Genomic DNA, 22600 nt, shown 5'->3' with positions numbered 1-22600 from the left:
TATTCAGAATAGTAATAAAACCGATGTTCTACTATAGTATGCGAGAACGTATGTATGTGATCCTAATTACAGATTGCAGCTAAATTAGTTTTAAGATGATTGAAAAACTTGATAAACTTGAAAGTATGGAACTTGATTGACATGCATTGCGAAATCTGGAATTACACAGGGAATTCCGCTCCATTAGTAGTGCACTATTATTTGCCCCTCAATATTATACAACATAATAATGACGCAAATCGCACCTTCATACTCCTTAAGCCAAAGCTCATCTATCATTTATCGTTATTATCATAAAAAAATAAGCAAATCAGTCCGAAACATGTTAAAGCTTAATGTTGCCCGACAGCATCTTTTCATGCACATCTTTAACAAGTGTAAAGCTGTATCCATAGTCCGTGATTTGTTCATGATTTCGTCATGATTTGATGGTTTATCGCATCCATACTCCATAACTTTCCAAAAATTATTTTATTCCGATTTTCTGATTGGTCGATATTTTAATTGTTATGGTGATTAACATGCTGTAATTATGGACCCGTGAAATCATGAACAAATCACCGACTATGGATGCAGCTTAATATAGTTTCTAGCTTCATTCATTATTTAACCAAAAGTGAATTCCATTATTTTCATACTTGATGCAGAGTCCCACTTTTTACCAATTCATTTTATCATTGTATTTACTTCAGGTATGTTGATTTTAAAATCAACTATAATATTTCTCATGTACAATTTCATTCCAGCCAATTATGTGTAATAATCATTTAATTTTTTTTCATTATCCGTAAAAAATATGGAATTGAATATGTGGTGGCAACTTTTTTAAATTGTTGAGTGTAGGTCTTGAATATTTAAACCGGATACTTATGCCATAACAAACTCTTGCGTTAACAGCATCCATGTGATGTTTTTCACAGGAAATAATAACGTCAACTAGTTAAATTTGCTAATTGCATACTCAATCTCGGTGGTTGACACCACTCCTCTGAACTGACGTAGGTTGTATGTACATGATTATAACAAGACGACATTGTATATAAAATTATGATAGGTAGGTATTCTACAGTCAGTTTTATATGTAATCTTTCGATTCAATGCTTTAAATTAAACCAACTTCCTAGTAACTTACTGCAAAAACCCATGACCCACCTCTTCCCATCAATCGGTGTCTCCCACGAAAAGGTCTTGTGATTTTCGCTGTGATTATACGTTCGACATGATACCGTGGGAAAATGTTGTGTTTATTAACAATGAATTAATTGAATGATCTATCTTCATAACGTAGCGTCCGCTTTATGAAGCATAGATAAATTTTTCTTAGAGTTAGTCTTATCCCTTGCGTATCTGGAAAAGAGGGTACAGTACCATCCTCTGTGACTTTAAATGAATAAGCAACGTGTGCATATAACTAATGATGACTTGTGTTAATTCATTTTCAAAATAATTTCCTACCCTTTCAAATCATGGGAAGGGGAATTCTTCCAAGTTTTACTACTGTTTTGTTTTACCGTATGTATACATATTTTTAAACTCAAGGTTTGAATTGCAAGTACAAGTCCATGGTTGTGCGCTTTAAATCTGGATGACAACTTTGAGCATGAAATTCATAAACACAATTTTATTATCATAATTAAAGGAGAACATCAAGCTTAATATTATATTGCATAATCAATATATAGATAAGAAATCATTATATAACTGTCTAACATTTCCTACAGGTAATTGTAAATTTCTGAACACTAGTCATTTAATTATTCAAAGAACTTCTTCTCTGTAAAATAATTTATCAAATCTTATTAAGCATTTGCTAACTGTTTATGTTGAGTAATTTTTACCTTATGTCGAATCGTATAATTCTGAAACTGTATGATGATAAATTGAGACCATGTTCTTGTCAACTCCTAAGAATAATACAAATCCCACGAACCTTCTCCGTTGCTATTAAAATAGTAGCAACGGAGTTGTTGTAGTTGTTTTAATCGATATCCAAAAATTGGAGTAGGTTATCGCGGTAAGAACTTAGTGCAAAATTTAAAGAAGAAATCAAATTCATACCTTATAGTCACATAATACATGTTTGTATGTAGTTATATGTATGTATATAGATATGTAAAAGTTAGTACTCTCAGAAGACATAAATTCTTGCGTATACTTCTTATTGATTTATTCAGAAACGCATAAAAGTAAACGCATAAAAGAAATCTTATATCTTTTAACATTCATTTCAGGAATTTATCGATATGATCTGCAACTTTATGAAAAAATCGAAGAAGAGATCTCTTACTTGCAACTTGATATGTACAATCTGTCTGGATTTTAGAATGTTAAATTGATGTATAATGAAGGTTCGCTCAATATCAATTATCAATACGAATAAACCAATCAAAAATTACTTGCACTGTAAGTCTACCTACACAATTAACGATAAGGAAGACTTTACAGATAACAAGATATCGGATGACAGTGAATTAATACATTATAGTACAAATACGCAGTTTGGCTATGGTTATAGCTCCACTCTATTTCAACTTGCAATAAATATGTAACTTAACTAAACACCATATTCATAAAACCAATTTAATAAGTTTTCTAGTAATGAGAAATAATTTGAGAGCAAGACGGTGTCATAATTATTCTGAAAAAGTAAAACTCATAATTTATAAATTGTCGCTTTTCATCGAACTCCAATCAAGTTCAACAAAGTGTTGAAGATGCAATATTACTTATTTGATTTCGGACATACATTTTGCTACATTTAGTTGCTTCAAGTTATAAACTTATGTAATAAGTTACAAATTAGTTGATCCCTGTTGAAGATTAGACAAAACGTACCAAGATTATAATTAGAAAGTCAAATATAGTTGGAAAGGTCAAAAATGAAAATGCCAACCGTTGCGTCTAAAACAAATAAATAATTTACACCTTTTGCAATTATGTGACCCGTTATATCAGGTTTTGATCAGTTTAAGATTTGTTGACAGTCTATTGTGCATAGTCTCGTGCTTGTTAAAAAATAGTAAGTTGTCGTATTTCCGGGCTGTAAATGCGTGTAAATATATTTATCAAGGTTGGTTTTTTACTATAAATTATTTTTTCAAGAATGCTGACCATAATAATATAGAATTTAATTTTTAATGGACAATTTCCAGTAGAATTTTATATTGATTCAATTAACTAGAGATGTATAACACAATAGAAATTGCAGTGATGACGCTACAGCAATTAATGCACTTACATTTTCCACCACAAGCTGCTCACGCACTTTTGATATTATTATTTCATATGACATCAACAACGTCATGTATTGGTGCCTTGAAATAGTAGACATGTGCAGAAAATGCGCAGATTATTTGTAAAAAAATGTCTATCGCATCACAAGTAAAAACTTGTTTCTGAGCATGAAACCAGCACGTTTGGACAAAATACTCATCCAAGTTGTTAAGTAAAAGTGGAATTAACGCTTGACCAGCGAAACTTGTTGCTTTGGATGGCAATGATGAGTACTAGGATTTACATTGGCAGCAAATTTGTGAGGTATTCGTGAGGTGTAACAATGCACCCCCTTCCGATTGACGTTGTTACCTTTGGATTTACCACAGCCAAGCAAACATCAAATTGTTGGCAGGTCACAAATCCTAAGAAGGAACTCGTGTTGCCTCACAGAACAAAAACTGGGATTGTGATCACAAGTTGTTATGTTGATGCAGTATATGGAAACGCCTCTGAGGTGGTTTGCCTGGTTGATTAATCATATTCGGAGAAGTACGTATGTATGATCCAACAAGTCAAGTTCAGGTTCAAGATTTCACACACGTACATAGGAACGTATGCATGTTGCGTTTTACAAACTTTAATTGACTACAAGAAACATAATTGTCCATACCTGAGGGTTGTAGTCTTATAAAAGCTAATAAATCTGGTCAACTCATCAATATTTGCTTTATTGAACTCGTGAGAGCGTCTTATCAGACTCGTACCCATAATAAAAGTATTATTTCATACAAAATACAGCATTTATTGTGAGTGATTGTGCCAGCATAAAAAGCATACAAGATATTTATAAGGTCGACGGTGTTGGTTTTAAAATAGTTGATTACTTTTAACGAAATATATAAATCGTTATGCAGAATTTACCTACTAAATTATTTACGGGCGGGTTGATATTGCTCTTTGGAACAATTTGTATCTTTTGGGTAGTGGTACCCGGAGCCATCAAATGGAAGGTTACACAGGTACATGAATATATTTTTTTGGTCCAGATCTGTAGGCTTTATTATACAATATAGAATAATATGACAAAATCACAGTGCAAGTTTCAGGGATCAAGTGTAATAAGCCATGATACACGAAATATTTATTACTTACATTGTTGCACAATGATTTTCATTCTATAAATACCTCAATTATTCTTGTCTCAAGATCCCAAACTCGAAATCTCAATTTATGATTATCTGATATGTTTGTAAAGTAAATTTGAGATTAACAAATATTTTCATGAATGCCAATAGACGCTCCGATTCGAAGATGGAAATGAAATTTTCGAAGAGTTTACCAACATCAAAGTCGAGATTCTATTTAAAGTGTTCATTTTCAACGTTACTAATCCCGATGACGTCGCCAGTGGGAAAAGCTTGCCGAAACTGGATGAAATCGGCCCTTATGTTTATGAGTAAGCTGGAGAGAACCTTAATTTTTGCGAATAAATATCCACTAACCTTTGGCTAATTACAGAGAGAAGCGAACAAATATTCCTGTCCACCTCGACCCGGAAAATGATACTTTCACATATCAGTCCACCGTCGTGTTCCACTTTCGTCCAGATCTTTCTGCTGGATCCGACGAAGACGTGATTACAGTTTTAAACGTTCCGATTGTGGTGAGTACAAAACTCGGAAGCTGCTTTGAAAAATTAGTGAAATTACATCCAACTCAGGAGCTAAAAGTCTTTCCCTCTCATTAATATGCACTTCAGGCTGTCGCTAATGAGCTCAACAACTGGTCTCGAATGATTCGTTACATGGCGAAAGCATACATCACCTCGTTCCAAGAACCTCTGTTTGTGGAAAGGAAGGTGAGAACGGTACTGTTTGACGGCGTACATCTCGAACTCATCGAGTCAGTGTCAGATATTTTGGGAATGAACTACCTCCCAAATAATACGTTTGGTTACTTTTATGAGGTGAGTGCACTTGTATGTTTAAACATATTCTGGACATCACAGTTATATTAATCTCAAAAATTTTGATACGCAGAAAAATGCGACAATCACGCCAAATTACGTGGTTCATGCTGGGGTGCAGGATAATTCAAAATTTGGGAAAATTATTACATGGAAAGGACAGGAAAAGTTGGACATTTGGAACGGAGAACATTGCAATATGATTAACGGTTCGGATACCAGTCTTTACCCCCCATTCATAACGAAGGATAGCATACTCAGGGGTTACGAAGCCGACATCTGTCGCTCAGTGTACATGGTGTTCAAAAAGGAGGACCAGGTGAACGGCATTAACGGCCTGCGCTTTGGTTTACCTGAAGGTAAGCAACGTGTATTAAACACTGCAAAATATTATGCAAATGCAATTCCCATTAACTCCCCGTTGTCAAAAATCTTACAATTATCGTCAAGCCTGGTACATGCACCAAAATTAATTTTTCTTCTAATTTATTTGACTCCCTAAGACTTCTTTGACGGCAATAGTTCCTACAACGAATGCTTTTGCTCGGAAAGTGATAAATCCAAGTGTCCTAAAAATGGAGCCTTGTCGATATCAGCATGCCGTTGGGGAGCCCCTCTATTCATTAGCCACCCTCATTTTCTTTACGGAGACCCTTCGTACAACGAGCTCACTGGGCTGAGTCCAGGGATACCTGAAATTCACGAATCGTATGCCATTCTGGAACCGGTAAGTGGAATATATTTATATATTTGTACAATACTGATCACTTTGCATTTATTTCTCATCCGCTTATCACGATTGTTTATCATATTTAGACGACTGGTGCCGTACTTAAAGGATCACGAAGAATGCAGCTCAATATTCAAATGAGAAAATCTAAAGATATTCCAGAGTTGAATAATGTTCAGGATGCTTTGGTGCCCTTGTTTTGGGTTGACGATGTAAGCTGTGAAAATTTATAAACTATTTCCAACTGCTGAGAGTAGCAGACAATTTTAATGCATCCTTTTGTGAACATTGCAGGCTGCTGTCCAACCAGATCGAACTCTTGACGATTTGAGGTGGCGAATGGTAATACCGCTGAAGGTGGTAGAAGTTTCAAAGTGGTTCATGCTATGCTCAAGTTCAATTCTCATACTTGTCGCCATTTCAATTTTCATGCTGCGATCAAAGAACAAAAAGCCCGTCGAATACTACTGATTACGTACTTCACCTCAACTAACTAAATAATTCCTATGTAAAATACTCATATTTACAGACAAGTAGTGTCTCAAAAGATTACCAGAAAATACTTGTCAGACTGCCAACTGTGATATTAATGTACAATAATTTTACCTCGTTGACTAGTTTAATATTTTGTTTCGATTAAAAATACGTTTTCTCACGTCCGCTCATATACTTGATTTATTGATAAATTGTTCTACGCATAAAACGCAGCACACATTGCCACGCATTGTCAATAATACTGATAATACGTGGAAGCACATTGGCACAATTCGAGCGATAGAAAAAAGTCTCACAACACATCACGTAGAATATTCTCCCAGACGGAGGAAGAAAGGCAGATAACATTCCACTTTTTCACCTTGAAACTAATTACTGTAATCTTTCTTGTCAATGGACAAATCTTGAAATATTTGCAGATATCTTACTTCATTATCTTTTACCTTCCTATGTCTGAAACCCAAAAGGGAAATGGTTCTCTCCCTTCTTTTTTTGCATTTTTCTCATAAATTAAGCATCAATTATTAGTGGCTGTGATTACTGTGTCTGGAATGGCATACATCGTTGATAGATAACAATATGTTTGATTTTTTATGTATATACTTTGTGATTTAGATAGTTTGCATATTCATTGAGAGGTTGTTCCTGACTCGAGTTTTCCTAGTTTCCTAGTTTTCATGGGGCACCGTACTGCTTCAATATGGCACATTCTAAAGTCCATTCTGCTGACTCCAAAACTCTGCACACTCAAGTTTTCCATGCTCCGTTCTGAAAACGAAGCCGTTATAAAGTGACGGCGGGGCAGTTTTGTGACAACATTTACTGAGAACTTAGTTTAGCGAATGATTGCAGCACATTGGATCAAATCTATATTTATATAAAAGAAATAATACATTCAAAGTTGCTGCCTCCACATAGTCGGATAGACAAACATGTCGCAACTCTGGCGGAGCGAAGTATCAGCAATACATACGAGTTCTTTTTCGGGGCATCCTCTGAGGGTACAGATTTTGCTTTCTCCAGAGTAGAAACAGCTAGAGGATTCGTATGTTTGATGTGCTGGCAGGATTTTGTGGTGAAACTCATATATTGGCTAGCCTCCAAGTTCTTCCGGCATCATTCAAGAGGGGAGCGGAATGAATGAGCTATTTCGATAAATTTATAAGGTTTCCACGACCAAGGAGGAGAGAATCTGCAGAGGAAAGTCTACGACCAAAATCGAAAGAACTCTTGGGAATGTGGATCCTGGTGTAGGACAGGACGAGACGATGCGACGCTTCCAGGAGCACATTAGTTTTTGTGTTTTTTGCTTGTGCCATTACTTTGAGTAAAGCTTGAGCATTTCGCTGGTATGTACGTAACGCGTGCATAGTGACGAAATCGATGGAGAAAAACTTTGTTCATTAAACCACAATTTGTGGATTGGCGTGACTTGGCAATTGTAATTTCCGTCTTACAACTTATTAGCTTTGTCCCACAATTTTCCTCCACAATTTGGTGAAATTGTTAGAAACATAAAATTAAAAGATTACAGTTTGAAAATACGTTTTTATTAATCACCAAGAAGAGGGGCAAACATGACAAATGGATTTGTGATGATACATAATAATTTGGTTTCATTACTGTCGTAAATTCAGTGGCTACATATGTACGTACGTATTTAGTAATGTATATGTAAGAGATGATCAATGAGAAAAAGTTGGCGAAATCCTAATGTTCCAAATAGAACCATACGTACATACACACATATGTAACTCAAACCGTAATTTAATCATGTTGAGAGATCATCACGGGGCTGTTTTTGTTGCTGGGTCGTGAAATTAATACATATTTTTCAAGTGAGCTGAGCACGATAGATATAAAATTTGGGGTATCTGCGAGAAGTACTGGTTCGTCAGGGAGTCTATTAACTAAGAATAATGCAGCATTGCTCACAGAGTATGAGGAATGGACATCCAACTGTCGTATAGTTTATCACTCATCGTGGGGTAGTTGTGTCACCAGCGGACTTTGAATGATTGACGAGACAGAATCCAAGGATCGCACCAATGAAGAAATCCTCTGAGCTGCTACACTGCTCCAATCTAAGCAACTGCTGCTACTCTTTGAAATCGCAGTGCTATTATTACTTTCACCAGCCAGTGAGACGCCCGGTTGACTGCTGGTAGCAAAAAGGTAGGAGTCTGTGCAAGCATCTCCGCTGTTGAGCCCAGCATCACAATTTCGCCCACATTCAAGCACGGCTCTCACTTTGGGAAAGAAACGAGGAACGCTGGGAAAATGCTCTGTGGAGAAGACTCTGCGGGAGTGAAAGTTGTTCTTCCCACTGGTCGTGGTACGGGCAGGAGCAGGATGGACAGCAACCGTGGTGTTAGATTTGTCGACCATGTGGGACTTTTGTTGTTGGAGTTTCGATTCTACATCGGTCACAGTTTTCACATACAAGGGAATCTCTGGAGCCATATTACTACTCGCATGTCCAATGATTTGATGTTTGTAGCCATCGTTAACATCCGAATTGCGGGTGAGACAAGCTTTCTCCACAGATATCAACTTATCGTTAAGGATCCTGTTCTGCATTTCTCGCCTGAGAGTCACAAAAGGGTAATGAGACACTAATGTGAAAGATGGTCTAAAATGCCATGTGGGTACTGATAATAAGGATAAGTGGGTGTTTGTACCTCAGTTTTCGATGGTGTGACCCAAGAGTGCTGTCACTTGTATGGTTTTTCGACTGCAAGCGAAAATTGTCAGCAGTAACTTCCAATCGCATGACTGCGGCTTGCAACTGAGCTGAAAGTATGAGGAAAATCGAGAGGATCAATCACAAAGACTGTTGCTGTGTTTGCATTTGATATATTCTTACAGATTTGAATGGATCCTCTGTGGAAATCCTCGTTGTACTCTGCCATAAAGTGATCAAATTCCTTACGGATTTCCTTGATGTAATCATGCAATGTTATGTCCATTAAGGATTTGTCAGCCAGGAGCAGAATAATTTCTGCAATTATTCGACCTAGAAGAACACGATACAAAAATATGCATACACTTACAAATTGTTAGTATCATAAACGAATGAGTCCCATGTATATTTCCAGTATTTATGTAAGAACACACTATTCCTAAGTTTGTTAGTCGTGTATTTCTCACACACGCAGAGATGCCATGTTTTCAAAGTTTCAGGCAGACTCATGACTAAGAAAGGGGAAAGGAAAGCAATAATAATATTACCCAAAGTTTCCGATCCTCTGAAATCGGGATCAACAAGGTTTGCAAAGTTATCGAACGTATCGAACCCGGTGTGGAACAATGGGTAGTCGTAGTCCTGCAAATATTAAATGATATCTTTATAAGTGCACATGCCAAGTTAACACAATGATCAAAATATATCTCATAGCATTTGCAATACTCCTGCATCCAAGCAGGAACTGAGAAAGGAATGAAACAGGGAGAACAGTTGCAATTTCAGTAGATTTGCCAATCCTTAACAGAATTGGACATGCTCTGAACATGTGAACACGTCTTATCTTTTACCTGTTATCGAACATGGCGTGCGTGTCCTTAGAACTGATAGTTGGCATTCTTTTCACTCTGTCAGAGACCACAACTCGTGACTTATCAAATCTCTTAAGATGGACGAACCTAATAATTTTTATAATCCGTCTGATTACAAGGAGAGTAATTGGATTAAGGGAGTGGCTAAGGAATTCTGGCTGCCAAAAAAACCTAATAATATTTGTATCAACATCTTTCAGCTCTGAACAATATGTAGACATTGTTCCATTTCACATAAAAGACCAAAATGTAGAGCTGCATCGGGTGAAAAGGTAATAAAGACGATTACAGAGTGAGGAATAAAGCGTATGAAATATTTCCTGGGTGCGATTATTATATTTCTAAAAAACATTACTGAAACTCTACATAATGAAAAGTGGGATATTTTGAAACAAACGTAGGACGTGGTGGAGAAAGGCACGGTGATTCAACAAAGCTTATTGTCGTTGTGCAACCCACACAGGGCTGATATAAATACAAACACATGGATGTAACATTACCTTGGGGGCATTGGAAAAAGCGAGACGGATAAAAGGTACACCGAGATTCAAGAAGGCGAACGACGGCTCATCAGAAGTGACCACAGCCTTCCATTGCACGTTTTCCAGCCCCTGTGGCAGTTTTTCCGTCGGTTGCAGAGGAGTTGGTGAGGCGGATGCGCGTTTGATTTTGTTAATTGCTTTGTGAGCCACTTCCTTTAACAACGGGGAAGAGAAGACTTCCAGAGTCTGATTGCCTTTTAGTGTTCTTGTCAATACAGAAGAGACAATGGGTTAACGCTCTCTATTTATGTTTGTAATGGAGTGGATCACTCAAGTGGATGGGATAAGTGAAAATAAATAAACGGTGATATTTTCAATATAAAAACATGTAATTCTCAAGTACAAAAAACATTAAAATTGAATTATTATGTAATTCGTAGAAGTGTGATTTGTTAAAGTTGATGATGATACAAAAACAGTGAAAAGGTCAATATTAATTATTACCTTGTCATGTCAATGTAGGCCACTGCCCTGGTCGCAATCTCAAAGTGATGTTCCTGAATTGAGCAATAATTCATATGTAACAAACCGAAACCTCATGTATCAGATACAAAGGTATCTCTTTGAACCTTTCGAAATCGAATTTATTGACCCCTCACCTGAAGCCAATGCAGTGCCCCGGATGCAGCAAATAAATTGGCATCCCAAGAAATAAATAAAATAGATCGTCGAGGTCTCCATCCGGCTGTCAAAGAATTCGAGAATGCTTTCAGTAACTCGGTCGTTATTGCCAATCCAATTCCAGGGTCACCAGCGCCTGGTCCATCGTGAGACGAACCAATGATCACGTATCTAGGAACATTTTTCATAAGCCCCTGTTAATTGGCCGGATCAACTCTTTACTTTTTTTGCTACAACTGAAGTGGGAGAATTCGTACTTTTGTGATGTTTTTATATGTATGAGAGAAAGTAGGAAAACCACTTATGCACAAATTAATGTAACGTGCATACTTTGCTAGAGACGTCCATGACGTATATTAAGTGTCCCGACCGAATTTCATTTAAAAACTGTCATTACACAAACCACAGACATTGAAAGTGTAAAGCCTCGTTTCGGGTACAACCGCTTTTAGGACACAGCAGAGTTTGTTGGATTAAAAGTTTGCACATTAGTTGTAACAAAGTGCAAAGTTTGCCAGGGAACCATAAGCATTAACAGCATAGGCTAATGCAATTACGGTGGAAATTAGATCACCTACCTGTCCGACTCTATGGACCCAGGTATCGCAGCCACGACATTGTAAATGGTGCTCGTCTTTGCTTCATTAAAATTAACGATCTTGAGCCGAACCAAACCCCCTCCATCCGGTTTCCTTCCTCCGCCAATGTAATAAGTCGCATTCAGACCGCCTATCCACTCTTTCGGTGCTTTCTCCGTCCCCTCCATTGCCCTGAACAGATCAAATACTAATTTGAGATCATGAGGATAGAAACTTATGCTAATGACCATGTTACACGCTGCATTTGCACTCGCCGTAACCATTGTGCACCGAAAGAAAGTACAATAGTATCATCTAATTATTGACATTGCTCATGACATTTGGCCAGAACAGGTCACATGAGGTGCATATCATTTCATTTGTTTGCTATTGCAATTTTGTAAGGTCTTACGCGAACAATTTTTCCGCATCTTTGCCACTGATGGTAAGGCTGGGAATGCTCCAGTTGCCCTTATGTTTCTGTTAAAGTTTCAATTTTATTTGTGGAAATTCGTCAATTTGCCCAACTAATTTCACGCTTAACTGAGATACGTGTAATTTTAATCTTTTATTACCTGATAGTCATGTACTTGCCCAACCGTAAGGAGGGACGTACTTCGGATTGCTTGAATGGGGAGCTTAGGCCCAAAATCTTGTGGGTCGGGATAGAACACCAATCCTCTGCATCCAAACGCAATCGCGTTAGAAGCCTAAACAAAAACACATCACAATCCTGTATAAAAATATCTGCAATAACTGTTCACAGCGTGTTGTGCTAATTTATTAGCTTCGTGACCAGCGTTCAAAGAGATATGCACAAAAAAAGGAAACAATCTTACCACTGCTGAAGGATGAATTGTGCCAAATCGTATTAATGCAATCGATCCTTTGAGAGCTAGCTGGGATTTTCGAAGCCTTTGAAAATCTTCCAAACGACCATAATTCCCAAAAACCAGTTGCCCAGTACCTTTGAGAGCAATAAAATAAATTTCTTTAATCATTTTAATGTTCACCTTAAAGCCCTCCTGTACAGAATAATGGCATAGCCTAAGCTAGGATTTGAGCATCATATTTAAATTAACTACCCGATTGTTATTTTTTTCATCAAATTTTAACTGCATATATTCAAAACGGGTGATCCGCCACTCTTAGGATTAGTGGTGCACAAACACGTGTGCATTTTGACATGTTAATATCATATTTTCCATTAACGATAGATTAACCCGTTCCTTCGAGTAATGTGCTCATGGATCCATGCATATTTTCGAGTATCATAGAACACTGACCGTAGGTTTTAGGATGAAAATTACATGATAGAATAAGTATGCATGTACATGTTTGAGAAGTTTTTACAGTACCATTAGAATCGGAAGGAGGAGAAAAGGCCACAATTGGGCGAGAATTCGGCAGGTTAACATCATCTCCAATCTTTGACGTCGTAAACAAAACAGTTCCGTTTTCGCCAATGACCTCCGCGTAATTGGAAGTTTCCGATCTGTACATCAATAATAAATGGTATCAATTAATTACGGATTACCATTGCCTTTCTTATTTTTCATACTTTTCTCTATTGTATTTCTATATCTATCCGTTCGATCCATATTCATAATACGAATATCATTATAAGCTTTTCATAGAATATAGATTCAGTATTAAATAGAGCAGTAATAATCCATAATAAAAGCGATTCTCAAAGAGCTCAAATAACGTTCACAAGTTATTTTTCTTTCCATTACGCCGCACCACATTTTTTAGAAATATGTCAGGACACGAGTTGTAAGACCTAAATCTCTTTTGAAGTGGAGGAAGAATTGAATTTATCACACAAGCTCCACTTCAACTTCCAATTTCGAATGTGGTGAAGAGGAAGACTGTAAATCTCCGCATCGAAAATCACATTATAAAGAGCAAAGCTCCTTATCCAGTTGACAAGCTAATTTGTATGCAAGGAATTTCCCAAGAAGCTGGTCAGGCTTTGCTTTCTGCTTTCTTTCCTCCTCCTCGAGGCTTCTGAAAACTAAGGATAAGGTCGTGTTGGGGAAAAATATCTGTGTAGACTCGGTTTTGCGGGAGACAAATTCAGTCACAGATGCGACGGTTTTGTGCATAAAACTCTAAATTTCCACATTCTTTGGTGATTGTAAATTTTTAACTCGTGATATACTAAGTATATTATACTTGTATGAAATGCTGGTGGTTGGTGGGTGGAACTATGGAGCTGTTATTTCTCTCCATTTCAATTATTCTGCCCATCTTACTTTCACTCTCCTAGCTCTTCATTCAATGGGCCACGAGTGTACTTAACCCACTCACTCACTCTATTTTCTGCTTTTCAGACAACTCTGAAACTTTCTCCATTTCTTCACCAGAAAGGTTTTCGTTTTTGCCCTTTTACTTCAAAGTCCGACTGACTTCAGCAAAAACTCTGCTCGTTCTGCTCAACTTTGATTTACTTCTACCACCACCAGTACTACTGTTTTCATCCGTGAGGGCTGAACAAGATGGGTGTATGCATGAAAATGGCTGGCAATGTAATCCACAGCCTCCTGCACGTCTAAAGACACAAATACAGACAGTGGAGGAGTCGTTGAATGAATGGCTTCTTCCGTTGCAGTGTGTTCTTTCTCGCACCATGTTTTCCCATTGGAGGGATTCTCTGAGCTGGTTTTCTCTAATCCTTCTTCTCGACCTTTCACTGCATGATGATGAAAGAGTCAGATTTTAAACCTCTTCTTCCCTGCAGCATTTTCGCACTCAGTTGACCTATCTGCTGCTGCCACGAACATAAGAATATCCTTGAACTGAGGAGAGCTAAATATTACATACACAACATTTCGATGAATTGTGGGCTCTGTTCTCGTCAACATTATGGAGCGAGTTTTCTACAGCCATCAGAAAACGTGTACAACAATAAAGTTTAATTTGCATCACAAAACTTGGCTGAAGAAGGGAGCGTAATTTGGTATGCTTTCCTCTCACCAATCTCCGCACACAAATGACAATAGTTTTCATCAGCATTTTAAATTGTTACTTGAGCCAAAGCTGAATTTTGTATCAGCAAGTGATGATTAGTATGCCAAACTGCATACCTAAAGGCAAAAACTTGTCAAGCACTAGTGCTTCAAACTAATTCAACTTTTCAAGTTGTTCCTGTAATACTAAATGTGTTTGAGTGTGACATTAATTCAAATGTCTTTACTCCTCCTCTCTCTCTTCCTTGACATATCCACATTTGCCTGCAAAAGATGATGGTGATGACGAAGACGCCCAGTATATACATACATAAATATGGATAAAAATGGCAAGAACGCATATAACGTGAGATGACAGCAGTATATACAAAAGTAACGAGTGAAAAGAGTGAAGAAAGTCGGAAATGGAGATGGTTGAATTAGAAATGAGTGAGCCAAGCCAAGCAAGCACTCGTCCAACTCGAGCTAGATTTACATTTTCGCAGATACCATCGTTCCATTCCTTTGTTCTGTTTTCATTTTAATTAAACTGGAGCTTGGCTGTTCAGTGTCAACTTTAATTTTCTTTCATCATGCCACAGTGAGCAGCAAGCGATCTCTGATCTGGTTACAAATTTTATTGTACATGAATCCTTCTGCAAACGAACGGAATCGATGGAGCTGGGACAAAGAACAAAGGATGGACACATACTAAACCCAAGTTTCAAATCCCCACTCTTTCACATTTCAGTTTTTGACAATAATGCTCTTTGAAATTCTCATTCGTCTAATTATTTGCTCCAGCACTCTAGAAGAGTAGTTCATCGTTGAGTCTTGTATCATGTCCTTTGTTTAACAGCTCATTAAAGGATTTGATTATGGTTAGTACCGATAATGTTGGGAATTTTGATAAGGCATGCAAAAGATATGTATTGTAAAGATAGGGAGAGGTTGGTGTTTGAGTGAAAATGTGACGAGAGGAGAGTGAAAGGAAAAAATTTGAGAAATTGGTGAGAGGATAGGAGAGGTTGAAAAAAATTGCAACTTTGGTGGACATTTCCCAATCTCCATCATCTACATATGCATTGATGAAAAACGTGTCAAATTAAATTAACATTTCGTGATAATCCCATTAAAAATTCTGGTCGCTGCTGTAGGTAGACATTAATTTATACGTATGTAATAATCGTAGTCGTATAAAATGTTCAAATGCAGATTTTGAAGAAAGTTTGTGTTAAGCTCAGCGTTGTACGTTGTCAGCGTTACGTATGTAGCATTGTGCTCAGCACAATGCTACATACGTATCAAGAAGAACAATCGGTAACGTTTTCCGTTCCCTTAATCGAAAATAAAACGACTCTGGAAAATGCTTACTGCAATGGGCATATTAGCTGGACGTACATATACGCGTGTATGCATTGTACTGTGATTTTGGCGCAGGAAATTATTCAAGCGTTGAGGGAAGATAACAAACAATACAACTACAATCACCATCGACCTTAAAATCCGGCTTAGAAAGTAAAGTAAAGTAAAGCACAGTTTATTTACTTTGTGAGAAGGGTTTTGTGTTGTTCCAACCGCACGGAAATACCAAAGCTTCTCCACAAGTCCCGTATAACCGTAGCCATTTGATGTCCTTCCTTGGTTCCAGCTCGGTGCTCATCCTTTGTCACTGTCCTATAAAATAAGGATAATATCGTAAAGTCAACCAAGTTTCATTTCTCTGTAGCTGTTCACGTATCTTCATTTGTGTACTCGCAGCAGTAAACGTTAAAACAGGGATCAAGCAAGCGACCAAGTCTGGCCAGCCTGAAATTACAGGGCAAGAAAGTTCATTTGCTTTTGGCTTACTTGAGATTGTCACGAATGTTGTGGGCACTGATTTGTTGTAGCAGTTCATGAAAGATAAGGTCGTGTTCATGGGACGAAACTGACAGTGGGTCGCTGATTGAGGATAAATGTTTGGAATGCCGGGAAACTGCCGGAGTTTCTCTATCTCTAACTCCAAACCCGAACCCAGCCAGAAACCCAACGAACAAGACACCAGCCGATAGAACAAATAGTTGAGCCTGTAAATACAAACAGAAATTTCAGCTCTCATTTATCCACCATTTGATACAACAAACTAAACCGAATGCAGCCTCTCATGCCAAAATATATGTGTCTACATTTCACCAGACCAGCCAGCGGTGGATCAGTGTGGATAATTCATTAGAACATATAATTCACTCCAAGAGGACATTACACAAAAGTCTCTTCAAATGTTTGCTCATGTACTTTGTGCGAAATTCGGGATTGACGTTGCGACTACCACAAATCCTCTATAATTTAATCTGTAAAATGAATTTTACTCTTTCCCAAATTATTTTGACGAACGAACAATGCACTGCATTATAGTAGTTTCAGACTAGAGTCTGCTCATCATCAGCTTGAGTCCGAGGGGACTACACAAAACCATAATATATGCTTTCCTAAATACTTTTTAACTGCTGGCATTAAAAATTAAAGATAGTATAAATTTTTCTGTACATATTTGTATGTACTGAAAATTATACATAAATATTTAGATGGTGAGCGAATATTATACATATGCATAAGGTATTTTGTCTGCATATTGTATCTTCAATTGTGGAATATTTAATTATGCAAATAAGTGTAGCACTCTTTAAGTCTGGGGCTTCTTTGTAAACCTGCTGTCTCGTGGTGATTAATTTGCTTTCCTACGAGACCACACAATAAAACATGCTTTGCGGCTTGCAATAATTCTTCCAAGTAATTTCCGAGTGCAGATTAGAACTACATGCATACATTGTACTTATTCTACTCGTATTCATTTCCAAATGTCTGGAAGTTGTTTTTAGCCGAAGAAGTATGTATAGCACATCCGGTTTGTTAAGAATACGGCTGAGGCTGCTGAAATCGATTGAAATACTTGACTATGGATTGTTATAAAATATCAGAATAAACAGGGAGAAGTGTTAATACGGCTCTTGGTGAAAGTGAACGGGAGGAAGAGCAGTAGCAAAAACACAAGGGTGATGGGATACTTGTTCATTTTTTATCATCTTACTTTCTCTTTTATTGACGTTTTCCTGGACCGTTTACAGCCATCGCGGAGTCGACTTCGTATGGGTGAGTTGCTGGTGAGTACATGGCTGGTTGGGGGGAAAGTAGCCTGGCTCTCTGTACTGCCTCCCATGCTCCCATTGTCTTCGAGAGTTAGCTGCTCCTCCATCGTGATCTCGGTCTCGTCGTCATAATCCCATCTCGAGTAGTCTCGTCGCCCACCCATCATGCCAATCTTCCCCAAGATACTCACCACCAATTACCTGAAATTAGTATTATTCATTAGACAGCGAGTCTCCAAATTAGCCGTACTACTTTAGCAAATAACTAAAACTATATATCTAGGTCCCCTTAAGGTGACAAACACATTTTCCCGACTGAAAGCTTTGTATGACCTACATAATGACTAGATGACTAGAAATCGGAATTGCAATGTTTTCACGATCACCGTGCATGTTAGTAAATTAGCTCATGGCTATTCATTCATTTGTATCTGCGCGAAAGCTTGGACAGGATAATGAAATTGCATATATCAATTTATTAATTCTTACTAAAGTTTGATGTATTAAAATTGGAAACTTTTGTTAAAATTGGTTACACTTGCTAAACTTATGAATTGTAAGCTGCGTGACACTTTTTTTATACCTGGAACTTTCCTGACCTTGCCCAGTCAGCTCGACTGAGGACATGTATCAGTGACAACACTATGGAAAAGTTTGGTGTAGAAAATAGGATGGTGCTCAGACTTTCATTTTATATCGCACTTTGAAGTGAGGGCAAGTTGCGTAGGGATTGATAACTCTGCATATGTACCAAAAGTAAGATTGGACTTCTCAGAAGCAAAATTTCCTTAGGTTGGATTTTTGGTTGGCTACACGCCAGATTAGCTAAACAAAAAGTAGAGATGTGGGGTTTTCGAAAGAGGTAATTCACTCCCACCGTTATCGTCCTTGCAGAGAATGCTTCAATTGCACCATCTTCGAATGGATGGAGAGGAAAGAGTTGAGAAAGTAAAGTTTTCCTGACTTCTTTCACTTTCTCAGAGGAGAAGGAGGATATATGTTCGCATGTATCTGGCGGCGGAGGAGAGTCAATTCCAAGTGTAATGTTTCTGCTCCCAAATACTTGAAGAAAGTGCTTTTGCAGTTTTGGAGACGGCTTTGAGCCGCCTACACAATCTCATGGGGACCATTTATCAAGATCCATAACACATCGAATTTACATTCATCCAAGTTCAGCTCATTTCAATTGAAGTTTTAGCTGACGAGTGCGGGTGAAACCTTTAGAAACACACACGTTTATTTTGATGTAATCGAGCTGGGCGTATGCATTGATCCCTCTGAAACCTCCTGGTCACGGTCTTAAGTATGATTGAAGCTACGTACATATTATGCAAATATCGAATATATTGAATACATGAGCTAATCGTATTGGATTCTGCAATTAAGGGATGTGTATCAATAGGCCGCAATAATCTACGTAAAAATTCAGACGATCTAGTATTTAAATTAATTTGCTCTTTTATGATATTATTTCAGTGAGTCGTTTAACAAGTTGAAACACAAAGCAATCACTAAATAGGACCAAGTCCTATTTTTCTCTTGAGACACTTTGAGAAGTGTATATCCATCACTGGATGGGTTACAAAGACAGGCAGAGAGACTAAAGTAGGCTGGATAACAAATCAAATGGGATATTCAGTGTCAGCGTAATACATATTTGCATAATTTTGTCAAAGCTCCTCACTTTCTCCTCAATTTTCCTTAGTTCCTGTAAGAGTGAAATATTTAACCGTGTTTATCAATCTGTATCCCAATCACTTATCACTCTGTATCCCAATGCTTTCCACATTATGTAAATACACTTTCTTTTCGGTATAGCGAGATAAAAGTAATACATAACAATCATATGTAAAGACATATCTGTATATACGTACTTTGTAAAAATTTACGTGGACTAATTTTGTGCCCTCAATAAAAAAAACACGTAAAGATAATTTTCGTTTCTTATGAAAGACTCGCTGGTTTCATATGATCTCCAAAAACATCTCCAAAGCTGCAAGACCATTGAATTGGAATATCAAGATTATAAAAAAATCATACGCATAAGGTCCAAATAGCAAAATATCCTAAATCGCATGATTATTTTCTGCGATATTCTTGAAAATGTTGACGCATTGAGAGGATTTTGTCTGCTCTGCTGGGAAATAAATACATATCTTTCTTGTAAATGGTTGGAAGCAGTGGAGCTAAGCTAGGACAGGATAGCAACAGAGTGAGGAGTAAACTTTACTGCTTTCCCTCACCGCCTTTCCCGTACATGATTGGGCATCCGAGCTTTGATAATGTGAATCTTTCCAAGTAGTGGAATCCCCTCTCTTTTATTATCCAACACTCCTCTCCCACTCCTTCGTTTTATGATACGTACGTACGTACGTATGATACAGAAAGTTCCTGCAGAAATATTTGGGTACGCAACAAACAAACTTCCCACCCGCCTGGATACAATACCAACGACGACGACCACTTCAGATGATGATGATGATCAGCAACAGTCTTACAAAGAACTTTTAACTACATCAGCAACGTGAGAGATGAAACAGGCCAATTCATTTATTTTTCATTTCCTTTCCTCACGGTCTGCAGCAGTTGGGATGTGGTGCAAATGGGAAAACATGAGACATGTTGTTATTACGGCAAATTAAAGTAGCCAAAATTATCGACTGTGAAGAGAATTTGTGTTATATGCTGTTCAAGTGCTTATTATATTTGTATCCTTTTACATAGCCCAGCTTTCCACGGTTGCACAGGACTCGCGCTTTCTCCAAGGTTTATTTGGGAACGGAGAGCGAGAGAGACTGCACGTTCACTCCAAAGTGCTTTGATTCACCAGGTTATTAAAAATTTAAACGAAATTCAGCTCCAGTTACGACGGTCGCATCTTTACATTTGTTAGAGTTACATAGTTGTACATACGACGATGAGGTGATTTATGCAATCTTGACTGAAAGGAGGACGACGTAATATATAGATAAGTAAAAGCAAAAAGTGAAAACAAAAAAAAATGTTGACTCACCAACTCAACTTTTGTCTCCAACAACTCCTCAACTCCGATGACGACGAACTCAGAAATGACAGCAGAAATAAAGTAAACTAATTTTCTGCGGGGGACGGCGAACAACTATTCTGCCAAAATATGGGAAAAGCGAGTCGTTGAATGAATGGAGTAGATTGGGAAGGAAAAGTTGGCCGTAATTTGAGAAGTTCAATTCAATTAGTGTGGTAGCTCTGTGTTGGAGCAACACTGGGCAAAGTTTTGTGCGTCGTCGTCTCCATTTTAATTTAATCCAGATTGTCGTTCCTAATTTAGAAAGTCAAAACTCAAAGACCGTGTGGTCTTGTAGAATCGAATTTAAATGTTAAATATTTTTTTTATATTGTTTCCTTCTACTTCCGGCCTATAAAACTTCCGGTGCATAAAATATCATTATACTTGATACAGCTCAGAATTTATGCCTCTTTCCTTTGGAATTGTTCAATTTATTTAACTGTTAAGAAGTATTATTTCAAGGATGCACAAGAACTTGGTGGTGAAAGTTGTTGCAATGACACAAATCTCACTCAGAGAATGGGTACAACCAGGACAGGCTTAAATTAGAAAAGTTAATGGTTTTCGCCTGCCACAACTGGTATACAGCACCACTTGAAGTTATTGGTTCTGGCGTGTGCAACTAAAATTCTCTCGATTCATTCAGGGTTTATAACGCCACAAAACGTGGAACTTCTCCTCCAACTGCTGGCCTTTGAACCACACAATTGGATGAAATGAACTAACTTTTCTTATTCCTGTCTCCTCGTTCTTTACACTTTTGGTCGTGGAGGCAGAACATCAGTCAAGACTTGAATTCCGAATAGAGTTCAAAAATTGGTTAAGTCAGTTCACGAGAGAGCTTCTTTTGCCAGCAGACCATGAGGAGACGGAAGCGAGAGACGGAGAGAGCTATGGTCTGCTGGGTGACACAGACGTGCATAGCTCATGACCACTATTCGGCTGGGAAGCAGAGATATACTTATTTCGCGTTGTCGGCTTTTGTGTCATGTTTCCCATGCCAAAGTTCATTTCGCAACAAAAATTGCTGCAATGACTATATTCGTTTGGCACGAACTTTGCTGCTGCTGTTTTCTGCTGGCTCTACGAGGCTATAACCATTTGGGAATGAGCCTTACAAGTGAATAAAATGTGGAATTTCTGCTGTTTCTTATTTCAGACTCTGATCAATTTGACTCGTTTTCTTCTTTGAACTTTCTCCTCGCAACAGAGAATTACTCAGAACAAGGAACGGAGGAGGCGTAGGTTGGTTGGTTGTGTGTAGATGAGATCTATAAAAGTGTGGGTTGAGTTGACACTGATCGGAGCTATTGATATCGAATGGATTGGCTGGGGAGTGCGAGGACGATAGCAATTTCAGGTGGCAACAACGCCTCACAAAAGTCCCAACTCAATTCGGTGTCAAGCGAATATCTAAAACCACACGACCAAGGCCAGGGAGTCGTTGTCTCTCTCTCACTCTTTCTGGTCTGGTCCCCTTGGCTGGGTTTCGTTATCAATGGTGCACTGCTGCACAGTCAGAGCCAACAGTTCGCCCGATGGTCTTCTGCGAGGAGCAGTTGCCAACAAACTGCTCTTTTCGATTCCACTTCTCTCCGTTTTTCTCGCTTTCTCTTACTTTTCGTACCCTCTTTGCTCGCTTCTTTCATCACGGCTTTCTCATCCTTTCCCCAGCCAGACTGCCTGCTCTGCTCACACTGCTCACTCCAACAGCATTCTATTTCCCAGAAGCAGCAGCAGCAGCAGTGGAAAGTGCCGTCCTCGTTTCATGT

The 22600-nt window shown here is 38.0% G+C and overlaps 2 protein-coding genes and 1 long non-coding RNA gene across 3 annotated transcripts; 1 reads left to right on the top strand and 2 right to left on the bottom strand.

The window, feature by feature from the left end:
• Positions 1-1605: 1605 nt before the first annotated feature.
• Positions 1606-3263, bottom strand: LOC118434944. The gene is made up of 2 exons (XR_004834394.1): positions 1839-3263; positions 1606-1774 (listed from the first exon to the last, which is right to left on the bottom strand). It is a non-coding gene; the product is annotated as an uncharacterized LOC118434944 (long non-coding RNA).
• A 662-nt stretch (positions 3264-3925) lies between these two features.
• Positions 3926-6579, top strand: LOC110845941 (scavenger receptor class B member 1). Its single transcript, XM_022092501.2, has 8 exons — positions 3926-4235; positions 4512-4672; positions 4735-4879; positions 4976-5182; positions 5256-5541; positions 5686-5909; positions 5999-6124; positions 6207-6579. The coding sequence occupies exons 1-8, from the start codon at positions 4125-4127 to the stop codon at positions 6381-6383; spliced, it is 1437 nt and encodes a 478-aa protein (XP_021948193.1). The 5' UTR covers positions 3926-4124; the 3' UTR covers positions 6384-6579.
• A 1348-nt stretch (positions 6580-7927) lies between these two features.
• On the bottom strand, positions 7928-22501 carry LOC110846916 (N-acetylated-alpha-linked acidic dipeptidase 2). The gene is made up of 16 exons (XM_022093753.2): positions 20796-22501; positions 17725-17983; positions 16506-16723; positions 16203-16331; positions 13062-13198; positions 12543-12670; positions 12279-12413; positions 12116-12183; positions 11704-11895; positions 11104-11296; positions 10949-11001; positions 10463-10709; positions 9639-9732; positions 9274-9423; positions 9089-9200; positions 7928-8994 (listed from the first exon to the last, which is right to left on the bottom strand). The coding sequence occupies exons 2-16, from the start codon at positions 17947-17949 to the stop codon at positions 8382-8384; spliced, it is 2694 nt and encodes an 897-aa protein (XP_021949445.1). The 5' UTR covers positions 17950-17983; positions 20796-22501; the 3' UTR covers positions 7928-8381.
• Between the last annotated feature and the right edge of the window lie 99 nt (positions 22502-22600).

Source organism: Folsomia candida, unplaced genomic scaffold (genome assembly GCF_002217175.1).
Source record: "Folsomia candida strain VU population unplaced genomic scaffold, ASM221717v1 Fcan01_Sc003, whole genome shotgun sequence".
In the NCBI taxonomy this organism is placed as follows: Eukaryota; Metazoa; Arthropoda; class Collembola; order Entomobryomorpha; family Isotomidae; genus Folsomia; species Folsomia candida.
The sequence above is the reverse complement of the archived record's forward strand: the minus strand, read 5'-3'. Positions and strand labels throughout refer to the sequence as shown.

Coding starts and splice junctions, on each gene's coding strand:
- LOC110845941 (XM_022092501.2), top strand. CDS start 4,125: ATGCAGAATTTACCTACTAAATTATTTACGGGCGGGTTGATATTGCTC. Junction 4,880..4,975: donor TTTTAAACGTTCCGATTGTG/GTGAGTACAAAA, acceptor TATGCACTTCAG/GCTGTCGCTAATGAGCTCAA. Junction 5,910..5,998: donor CGTATGCCATTCTGGAACCG/GTAAGTGGAATA, acceptor TATCATATTTAG/ACGACTGGTGCCGTACTTAA.
- LOC110846916 (XM_022093753.2), bottom strand. CDS start 17,949: ATGATGGGTGGGCGACGAGACTACTCGAGATGGGATTATGACGACGAG. Junction 11,896..12,115: donor GATGCGGAAAAATTGTTCGC/GTAAGACCTTAC, acceptor TGATCTGTTCAG/GGCAATGGAGGGGACGGAGA. Junction 9,733..10,462: donor CTTTTTCCAATGCCCCCAAG/GTAATGTTACAT, acceptor TAATATTTGCAG/GACTACGACTACCCATTGTT.